This window comes from Canis lupus, chromosome 6, assembly GCF_011100685.1.
Source record: "Canis lupus familiaris isolate Mischka breed German Shepherd chromosome 6, alternate assembly UU_Cfam_GSD_1.0, whole genome shotgun sequence".
In the NCBI taxonomy this organism is placed as follows: Eukaryota; Metazoa; Chordata; class Mammalia; order Carnivora; family Canidae; genus Canis; species Canis lupus.
In genome coordinates, this window is record NC_049227.1 from 18,580,634 (window position 1) to 18,591,300 (window position 10,667).

Below are 10,667 nucleotides of genomic sequence, written 5' to 3' on the forward strand. Positions count from 1 at the left end.
GCCCTTCCAAGTCCCCAAAACTTGAATCAAAACTCTATGAAGTGTCTTGTCTCCTGCTATTTCCCCAGCACCTAGCACAGGGCCTGATTACAAAAAAAAGGTGGGCGGGGGGTGTGGGGGGGGGAACACACCTGGATGGCTTAGCTGTTGAACATCTGCATTTGGCTCAGGGTGTGATCCTGGAATTCCGGGATTGAGGATCCCTGCAGGAGCCCACTTTTCCCTCTGCCTGTGTCTCTGCCTCTCTCTGTGTTTCTCATGAATAAATAAATAAATAAATAAATAAATAAATAAATAAATCTTTAAAAACAAACAACCAAAACATAGTAAATAAACATTTGGGAGGCAGCCAGGTGGCTCAGCGGTTTAGTGCTGCCTTCAGCCCAGGGTGTGATCCTAGATGCCCCGGGGATTGAGTCCCAAGTCGGGCTCCCTGCATGAGGCCTGCTTCTGCCTGTGTCTCTCTGCCTCTCTCTCTCTCTGTGTCTCTCATGAATTAATAAATAAAATCTTTAAAGAAAATAAAATAAACATTTGATGAATAAATAAATGAATGAAGAATGAACACTTTGCTTAGTGATCTCTCTGGCCTCTCTCTACTCTCCCCCTCCACATTGCAGCCAGCCAGTGAGAGTTTTAGAAAATGCAAATCTGGCCAGATTAGGGGTGCCAGGCTGGCTCAGCATGAGGAGCAAGTGACCCTTGATCTCCTGGTCAGGTTGTGAGTTCAAGCCTCATGTTGGATGTAGAGATTACTAAAATAAGTAAACTTAAAAAGAAATCTAGCTAGGTTAACTCCAGTTTATAAATCCCCAGCAGCTTACTGCCCATAGTGGCTGACTGCCCTAAGATTCCCTGTGTGTGAGGCAGAGTTTCTTGAAAAGGTGAAATGAAGATGATAACAGCTCCAGTCAACTATTAGGCTTGGAGTTTATCCTGAGACCCTGGGAGCCTCTGAAGGCTGTTGAGCAGGAGACACACTTGACTAATACCAAGGAAGTTCTTTCTGTGTGGAGTATAGGTAAAAGCAAAAGAGGCAGAAGACAGCCCACAACAAAAGAGGCTGTTGATGTGGTTCTGATTGGAAGGGAAGAGTCCAATAAGAGGAGGAAGTTGATCCTAGAAATATTTAGGATGAAAACTGTGCTAGCCTTGGCAACTGAGTGCATGAGAGGGAAGTGAAGAGAAAGTTTTCTTTTGCTCTTCCTAATTTCCTTCCTTTTGTGGATGTTAAAAATAAAAGGTACTCTACCAGCGAAAACTGAGTTTAGGGATCCCTGGGTGGCACAGCGGTTTAGCGCCTGCCTTTGGCCCAGGGCGCAATCCTGGAGACCCGGGATCGAATCCCACGTCGGGCTCCCGGTGCATGGAGCCTGCTTCTCCCTCTGCCTGTGTCTCTGCCTCTCTCTCTCTCTCTCTCTCTCTCTGTGACTATCATAAATAAATAAAAATTAAAAAAAAAAAACTGAGTTTATTTGGGAAGAGCAGAGACTTGCAACTCAGAAGAGGCAAGCACACCAAAAACCATAGGCTAGCCCAACAAACAAAGGAGAGGAATGTTATTTTAGGGAGAAGGAAAAAGAAGTCAGGAGGGGTTGTTTGGAAGAAAGTCCACTGGGGAAAAGCAGGAGTTCAGGGCGATGATAGTTTCTTATTGGCTGAGTTGTAGGGGTGGTCTATTTCTTGTAGGAGACCCAACCTACATCCATCCTTCCTTTTCCTACATCTTTTCTTGTAGGAGACCCAACCTACATCTTTCCAACCTACATCAACCCACCCAGGGCCTGTAACTGGTGACTGTTTCCCTGGAGGGCTTTTCTGTTGGGTCTGTAATTTACTGGGCTTCCTATGATTGGGGTTGGGTGGTACAGCATGAAAGCTCCCCCTCTGGCCTGGTTTCCCTTGAGGGACTCTCATGCTCTGGCGGAACAGATACTTAATTGAGCACCTACTAGATGCTGGAGAGCGAGACAGGAAAGATCCCTGTTGTGAAAGAGCAAACGTTCTGCCACAGGAAGCAAATGAGGGATGAACAAAGAAACAAGCATATTTGGGAACCAGGCAAATGCTGGGAAAGAAATAAAAGTGGGGTGTGAAATCAAAAAGTAGGTGGGAGGGGGTGTTAGGGAAGACCTCTGTGAGGAAGTAACATTTGAATGGAGGCCTGAGGGATGAAAAGGAGCCAGTGAAGCTGAGACCCTGAAGACTGAAGAGCCGAGGGTACATCCAGGAGGAAGAGCAGCAAGGAAGTGCGAAGGCTTTATTTGGAGTGATGGCTGCCCTGAGCAGCGGAGGGTGGAGGTGGGAACTGCAGCTGGGGGAGCCTCAGGCCTTTGGAGGCCATGGCTTGGAGTGTGTATTTTAGGCAGAGAAACAGCCATTCTTGTTCTGAGCAGGGGGATGATGTGTGCTCATCAGGAAACTGCCCATGAGGCGGCTGGAAAGCTAATGAAGAGAACTGGACAGATTTTGTTGGACGGAAGGCAAACGGGGTCCTGCTACCTCATCTTCTCATTCTCCAATGCCCCACTCTCCCCCTCTGGGCCACCCCAACCCGACCAAAAGGAAGTGGGGGCCCTGACAGCTGGAGGGTCCCCTGGGGTTTGCCTGAAGCAAACAGGAAGCTGCAGCCCAGCAAGCCCCGGTCCTGGGAACCAGCAACTGAGAGAGCAGATCTCCTGGGTGCCTGGCCCCTTTCCGAGTGACTGCAGAGTGAAAGAAGTGCAGAGAGAGCCAGAGGAGGAGGGAGACGAAGAGACAGACGTTGGCGGGGGTGGGGGTGGGGGGGTGGGGTGGCAGAGCACAGATTTCAGAGTTGGGACCCTGGAGTTCTAGTGCACCACTAGCTCTTTTTTTTTTTTTTAAGATTTTATTTAGTTATGAGAGACACAGAGAGGCAGAGGCACAGGCAGAGAGAGAGGCAGGCTCCCTGTGGGGAGCCTGATACAGGACTTGATCCCCAGATCCGGAATCACCTTGAGTCAAGGCAGACGCTCAGCGCTCAACTGCTCAGCCACCCAGGCGTCACTATACCACCAGTTCTCGTGTGATCTCAGGCAACACTTTGCCCTTTGGGGGCCTCAATTTCCCCATTTCTAAGTGGGTTCCTTCCATCACCAAAGCAGGGGCTTCTTGGGGGAAGAAGTGGGAGACTAAGGGGCATTTGTCACCAGGCATGTCTTGGGTTTGCTGTGCAGGAGCTCCAGGGGCAGCCTGGCTTGTGCTCTTGGCCATTGACTGATGCTGTCTCTCAGTAACTGAGGGCCTACTATGTACTGGGCCCTGGGGACAAATGCCATAGGTACACCACCCTGTTTAATGTCCACAAACAAGGGACGCCTGGGTGGCTCAGTGGTTGAGCGCCTGCCTTTGGTTCAGGGTGTGATCCTGGAGTCCTGGGGTTGAGTCCCATATCGGGCTCCTTGCATGGAGCCTGCTTCTTCCTCTGCCTCTCTGTCTGTGTTTCTCATGGATAATTAAGTAAAATCTTTTTAAAAACTGTTCACAAACAAGATTTAAAAAAAAATATTTTAGTTATTTATTCTTGAGAGACACAGACATAGGCAGAGGGAGAAGCAGGCTCCTCAAGGGGAGCCTGATGCGGAACTCGATCCTGGGACCCCAGGATCCTGGATCCTGCCTTGGGCTGAAGGCAGACTGAGCTCAACCACTGAGCCACCCAGTGCCCCCCAAATGAGATTTTGCTAGCGCTATTATTATCCCCAGTTTACAGAGAAAGAAACCAGAGCTTAGAGAGATGAAGAAACTTAGCCAAGTGGTAGGCACAGAGTATTCTTTTTTTTTTTTTTTTTTTTTTTTTAAGATTTTATTTATTTATTCATGAGAGACACAGAGAAAGAGGCAGAGACATAGTCAGAGGGAAAAGCAGGCTCCATGCGGGGAGCCCAACGTGGGACTCGACCCTGGGTCTCCAGGATCACACTCTGGGCCGAAGGTAGTGCTAAACCACCGAGCCACCCGGGCTGCCCAGGCACAGAGCATTCAGTCAAGTCTTCCAGATCTCAAAGGATGTGTGACAGGCTGGTTTTACCGAGTGGGAAGGAGGCCCAAGAAATGTCAGTCGAAAAAATGAATGGGGTGTATGTGTGTGTGTGAAGAGAAATGGGTTTAAAGCCTGGGGTTAAAGAAGGGAAGGGGAGGAGAGAGCCCCCAAAAGTGGAGCCACTCAATTCAACAAATATTTATTGGGCCCCCTGCTATGCCCCAAGCACCGTCCCAGAGCACCGAGCATACAGTGTTGAACAAGACCAAGGCTCTGCCTCAAGGGGCTTACATTCTAGTGGGAGGAACAGAAAGTGAACAAGTAGACACACAAACAAGATCATTTCACACGGTGGTTAAGTATCGGGATGAAAATAAAAGCGTGGCAGGGAGAAGACAAGTTTTGTGGGTCTAGAGGGGTGCATGGAGAAGGGGACTGGAGGTGTGACCACCCCTTCCTCCCTGGGGGACTGCCCGCTCGCCCGCCCCCACAGACGCTCATGGTTCAGTGCCCCCCAGGCCCCCGCCTGCCCCAGCATCCCCTGCGCGGCCAAGCTGGGTGCCCCGGGGAGTCTGGCCGCCATGCCACCTCCTCTCCTCCTCTTCTTCCTCCTCTTCCTTACACCCGAGGGAGTCAGGCCCCAGGAAACACTGCAGGTGGAGGCTAAAGGTATGTCCAAAGGGTACAGATGGAAAGAGTTGGGGGTGGAAACTTGGCTTCCGCTGGGTGCCCTCGGCCAAGGAACCCACCCTCTCTGGGCCTTCATTTTGTTATTTGCAAAATTCAGGGAGGAGTTGGGACTCTGAGAGCTCACACACTCCCAGCTGGTGGGGGGTGCTGGGTAATAATCCAGTGTGAGGAATGAAGGGGGCGAAGGGTTCCTCTCCCTCTTTCTTTCTCCTCAGAGGGAGGCAAAGCTGAGCTGCCATGCCTCAAAGTTCCCTCAGATGGTCCCCTTGAGCAGCAGGCCTGGTTTCAGGGGGCTCAGTCAGAGCTGGGCCTCTGGTCACAAGGCCTGGGCGTCCGGAAGGGGTCTCTGGGCATCCAGCTGTTCGTCTTCAACGTCTCTGACCAGATGGGGGGCTTCTACTTGTGCCAGCCGGGGCCCCCTTCCGAGCAGGCCTGGCAGTCCGGCTGGACAGTCAGCGTGGAAGGCAGTGGTGAGGTCTGGGCTGGGGCAGGGAGGGGCGGACGAGAAGAGGGAGGCCCAGCTCGGATGGAGGCCTTCAGCAGCTAAAACAGATTTGGGAGGAGGGGCTGGAGGGGCTGAGGATCGAGCATGCCTGCCGCTGGTTCCAGGTGGCTCCTCAAAACTCCTGTGGCTTTGTGACTTCAACACTGAGCTGTTCCATCTTTCACTCTCTCCTCTCTCTGAGTTGTCGTTCTTATCTCTCTCTCTGGGTCTTTGTCTCCATCTGTCTTTGGTTTTCTGGGTCTCTGTATCTCTCTGCCTTTCCTGGATGTGTCTGTATCTGGTTCTGGGTCTCTTCCCAGGGGAGCTCTTCCGGTGGAATGCTTCAGCCCTAAATGACTCAGGCTGTGGCCTGGGGAACCGACCCTCAGAGGGCCCCAAGCCCTCTTCTCGTTACCCCACAAGCTCCCAGCTGTACGTGTGGGAAAAAGACCACCCTGAGATCTGGGAGACAGACCCTGAATGTGCCCTGCCCCGGGGCACTCTGAACCAGAGCCTCAACCAAGGTAAGGTGCTGCGGAGATGCCGGGAAGGGAGGGTTTCAGGGATGAGGGGATGGTGATTGGGAATTGGAGGGTTTGCAGGGAGGAGACCCCAAGGATCACATTTTCCTAGCCTTGGCTCTCCCTGCCCCAGACCTCATCGTGGCCCCTGGCTCCACATTCTGGCTGCCCTGTGAGGTGCCCCCTGCCTTCGTGGCCAGAGGCCCCATCTCCTGGACCCACGTGCGCCCCAAGAAGCATAACATCTCCTTGCTGAGCTTAGACCTGAGGGAGGATGCCCCAGGCAGAGAGATGTGGGTCCTGGGCACCCTCAGCGGAGGGGCTGTTCTGTTGCTGCCCCAGGCCACAGTTCGAGATGCTGGTACCTATCGTTGTTACCATGGCAACAGGACCGTCGAGATGCAGCTGAAGGTCATTGCCCAGTCAGGTAGAGCTTCTCCCAATGGTGGGGCATCTGTGTGGGGCTCCTGGGAAGAACTGGGAGCCAGTCAACCTTGGCGCCCCTACCTGGGAGCTAGTACCAGACTCATCCCAAACCCCAGCTTCTATCCTGACCACTGACGCTACCTCTGCCCTCCCTTGTTTCCAAATCACTACTTTTCTGGGTCTCCTATCACTGGTTACTTCTTCCCAACTGCTTTGGTAGGGTCTTCCTTCTCCTCCTCCCCCCTCACTGTTGGACCTCTGAGGCCTCATCCTGTTCCATCAGTGCTCTCTCATTCTTGTTTACACACTCTTCCTGTTTGACCTCCTTTACTCCCATGACTCCTTAGGCCTCCACGCCTTAGTGACTTGATTCCAGGCTCCATACACCTCACCCCCAGCCATTTCCTGTCATTTGATGCCCCTGAAGGTTCAAAATATACAAAGTCATACTCAATATCTTCCCCAAGTCTTGTGGGTGTCTGTGTGTCAGTGAAGGACACTACCACCTGCCCATGGGCCAAAGCCAGGAACCTGGGTATCCTTCCTTTTCCTCACCCACCCATCAAACTGGTCACAGTGCTCTGCCCCTTCTTACTCCCTTGATATAATCCTCCCATGCTAACCGTAACCACAGTTCTCAAACTCAACCTCAACTTTCACTCTACACTTCACCCCAGTACATTGCTGCTTCCTACCTCTAACTTTGTGAATGTGACTCTGTCCTTCACTTTGAACATGACTGTCCTTAACTGCAGCAGGAAGCTGATCTTCATGCTCTCCTGAATCCCAACATAGTCTAACTATAGTAATGTTTTTTTTCTGTAGATACTGCCCTAGGCCTCAGGTCAGGCTCTGGGGCATGGTCCCGGACCTCAGAGGGAGGGAGGCGAGCCCCCCTGGTAGCTTGTGATTTGGGGGTTGTGTCTTGTCCATGTCCCCAGACTTATGCCCCTTTGAGGTCTTGAGGCTGGGGAGCAGCATGCCAGCCTGGGGTCCCTTCTCATAGCTGCTTCTCCCTCACAGTAAGGTACTGGCTGCTGGAGACTGGTGGCTGGAAAGTCCCTGCTGTGCCATTACTTTATCTGATCTTCTGCCTGGGTTCCCTGGTGAGCTTTCTTCATCTTCGAAGAGGTGAGTCATGTCCTCCAGCCTGTCTGCCCAACATACCCCATCTTCCCCAGGACCGCCCAGGACAGCTCACACCAGCCAGTCCGATAGCCACCTTTTCTCTTTCCATACCTCCCCCACAGATCTCCAGTCCTGCTTCCCACTCCTCTAACCGCCCTCCAACTTACTTTGAAGTCCCCTCCCCTCCATTGACCCAAGTGACCTCCCCCTGCCTCTTCTGATCACGCCCCCTCACTCCCACCAGCCCTGATCCTCAGGAGGAAAAGAAAGCGAATGACCGATCCCACCAGACGGTAATGACACGAGCGCCCCTGCCGTCTTTCATCCCTGCACTTTGGCTCAATGCTTTGCACTTACTGTGTCCTCCGCTCATCGTGTTATTCCCCACCTCTACCCCTGAAATACTGCCCAAGTTCCAAAGCTACCTCCTCTGTGAAGACCTCCTTGAAGTCATCCCAGACCCCTCTGTAAGCCGCGGCAGAACAGAGGAGCAAATACACGTGACTACATCTTAGGCGCTGAGGGCCAGACCTCACAGTGCAACTCCCGGTCCTCCTCCAGGTTCTTCAAAGTGACGCCTCCCCCGGGAAGCGGGGCCCAGAATCAGTACGGCAACGTGCTCTCCCTTCCCACGCCCACCTCTGGCACGGGTAGGAGGCACCGCCAGGTCACTGACTCCGAGCTGAACCCCACCCCTTTTCCGTCACTCCAATCCCGGGGCGCCCAGCCTCCCCGAGCTCAGAGCTCCGCCTTCAGAAAAAAAGAGCGCACCCCGGGGCGCGGAGTCCCGCCCAGACTCGAGCCCCGCCCCCAACGCCAGGGCCCGCCCCCAAAGCCCGTGGCCCCGCCCCCGGCGCTGGCCCCGCCCCCAGGTCGCGGGACCTGCAGTCTAGTTCCGAGAGCCACACCTCCTGAGACTGAGGCCACGCCCTCGGCTGTGGGTCCCGCCCCTCGGCTCCGGCCCGGGAGGCGCACCTGGCCGCCCCGCCCCCGCCGCCCCGGGACCTTCCCGTCCCCTGCACAGCCTCGCAGACCCTTAGCCTCGACCCGCGGCATCCCTTCTCCCTCGCTACCACGCTCCTTCCTCCAGGACGCGCCCTGAGGTGGGCTGCAGGCTTCGGGGCCGCCGTCCAGTCTTACGGAAGCCCGCGCAGCGACGTCCCGGAGGCTGGAGCCGCGGGGTCTCGGAGCCCGCCGCCGGCAGGTGCTTGGGGGACGGGGGGGGGGGGGGGGGGGGGGGGGCGGGGGGGTCCTCCCCTGAGGCTCTGTGGCAGGAATGCTGGACTGGCGGCGCCTGGAGGCGGGGGGTGGGAGGGCCGTGACTCAGTTCCTATTCGCGTCCCTAAACCCCAGGCCCAGAAGAAGAGGAAGGGGAGGCCTATGAAGAGCCAGACAGTGAGGAGGGCTCCGAGTTTTACGAGAATGACTCCAACCGTGGGCAAGACCAACTCTCCCAGGGTAAGACCGCGCCCCCCCCACGGCTCCCCCACCTTCTTAGCCATGGACTGTGAGCCCACGCTGGACCCCCCTCCTTCTCCACTACCAGATGGCAGCGGCTATGAGAATCCTGAGGATGAGGCCTTGGGTCCTGAGGATGAAGACTCCTTCTCCAGCGGTAATTTGGGGTCCTTGTGGGGCCTCAGAGGCTTGGGAGGACCCAGTTGGCTGTGGAGCCCCTACAGGGCAGGAGTGATCTCTGGAGTTCTCTTCTTTCTGCAGCTGCTGAGTCTTACGAGAATGAGGATGAAGAGCTGGCCCAGCCAGTCACCAGGACAGTAGGTGTGTGTGAGGAGTGTCACATTAATGTGGGGTGTGTAGGGGAGTATATGTGTGACCTGGAGACCAGGAGGAATAACTTCCATCTCCCTTCTCTAGACTTCCTGAGCCCCCGTGGGTCAGTCTGGGACCCCAGCAAGGAGGCAACCTCTCTTGGTGAGAAATGCTAGGAACCGTCCCTGCCTTGCACAGATTGGGTTGACCTGGCCTCAGCTCTGACTCCAGGCTCAGCCTCAACCTTGACCTTGACTCTAACCCCAGGTGTAATTCTGGCTTTGGATGGATTCTAACACTAACCTCAACCCTAATCCTGATCCCAGTATTTACCCCAACCCTAACTTATGAACATCTACTCAGATCCTAGTGGGATTCCCGCCTGGATTTTGACTTGCCCATCACCCCGGCCCCCATGCAAACCACAGCTTTGACTCTAGCTGTCTCTACAACCTCTTCATGGCTCTGACTTTGACTTGTGCCAGTTCTGTTCTTGACAATGATCATAATCCAACCCACATCTGACCAAACTGTTAACAAGGGTCCTGAATGTGATGCTGACCCTAACCACCCCTTCCTAGTACGGCCAGGCCTTCCGCCTCCCTCTGCTCCTTAGATTCCCTCTGTATCTTAGGCTGCACTTCCCTTCTCCAAGCCCAGCGTGGCTCTAGGCCTTCACCTCTCCTGCCCAAGCAGGCTCCCAGTCCTACGAGGATATGAGAGGGATCCTGTATGCAGCCCCCCAGCTCCGCTCTGTTCGGGCGCAGCCTGGTCCCAGTCACGAGGAAGGTGGGTGCCTCTGCTGCTGTCCCCTGTTGTCCTCTGAGGCTCACCCCCTCCCAGCCTACTTCTGGCTCTAGATGCATCTTATCTTTCCTGGTCCTAACCAGATGCAGACTCCTATGAGAACATGGATAATCCCAATGGGCCAGAACCAGCGTGGGGAGGAGGGGGTCGCATGAGCACCTGGAGCACGAGATGATTCCCTTCAGGTGAGCTGGGAACAGTCCTCTAAGGAAGGGGGAGAAAGAGGAAGATGGTAGGAGTGGAAGTGGTTTTCAGGGAGGGAAGGGGGAAGGGGTTCCCAAGCCTGGTGTTCAGGGGGCGGGCTTCTGGAACCTCCCCATCACCATGTCTTCTACCTAGCCTGGGCCTCCTTAAGCTCCTCCTGAGATCTGTACCTGATCCTGAAATCTGGGACCCTAAGCAGACAGCATCAACATCTGGAGCAGCATTGCCTTGGATATGTGTATCTGTGTGTGTGTATGTGTGTGCGCGCATATGTGTAAACCAATGAATCTTGGGCTCCCCTTGCACTCCTCCAATAAACTCAATGACTTTTTCCAATCCTATGACATAAATGCTGTGTATGGGAGGGGAAGGGAAGGTGAGTACTCCCATCCCCCACTTGAATCCAGCAGAGGAGGAAGAGCTGCATCCTGGGTACAGAGGGGCCTTTTTCCTCCTGTGGCTTGGCCTGCTCCCATCTCCCTCATTTGCCTGCCATTGCCACCATCCAGTTGTTGGGTGATTGCTTATCCAGTGGTGGTGGGTGCCCAAGGAAGAGGAAGCTGTCCAGGAAGGGTGGTCATCACTGGCATTTACTGAACATCTCATATATTCTAACATCAATCAGCTCATTTGA

At 54.3% G+C, this 10,667-nt stretch overlaps 1 protein-coding gene across 5 annotated transcripts; it reads left to right on the top strand.

Moving 5' to 3' along the window:
* The first annotated feature begins 4,520 nt into the window (after positions 1 to 4,520).
* Positions 4,521 to 10,369, top strand: CD19 (CD19 molecule). 5 transcript variants are annotated; one of them, XM_038539964.1, is made up of 15 exons: positions 4,521 to 4,672; positions 4,909 to 5,163; positions 5,498 to 5,701; positions 5,811 to 6,125; positions 7,148 to 7,255; positions 7,497 to 7,545; positions 7,814 to 7,902; positions 8,343 to 8,456; positions 8,606 to 8,710; positions 8,799 to 8,867; positions 8,972 to 9,031; positions 9,128 to 9,184; positions 9,719 to 9,811; positions 9,913 to 10,014; positions 10,169 to 10,369. In XM_038539964.1, the coding sequence occupies exons 1-14, from the start codon at positions 4,585 to 4,587 to the stop codon at positions 10,002 to 10,004; spliced, it is 1,698 nt and encodes a 565-aa protein (XP_038395892.1). In that variant the 5' UTR covers positions 4,521 to 4,584; the 3' UTR covers positions 10,005 to 10,014; positions 10,169 to 10,369. The 5 variants fall into 5 exon arrangements, 4 of the variants coding, with proteins under 4 accessions (XP_038395892.1, XP_038395893.1, XP_038395894.1 ...); XM_038539965.1 differs by having other exon boundaries at positions 5,832 to 6,125; XR_005360757.1 differs by lacking the exon at positions 10,169 to 10,369 and having other exon boundaries at positions 9,657 to 9,811.
* The last annotated feature ends 298 nt before the right edge of the window (positions 10,370 to 10,667 follow it).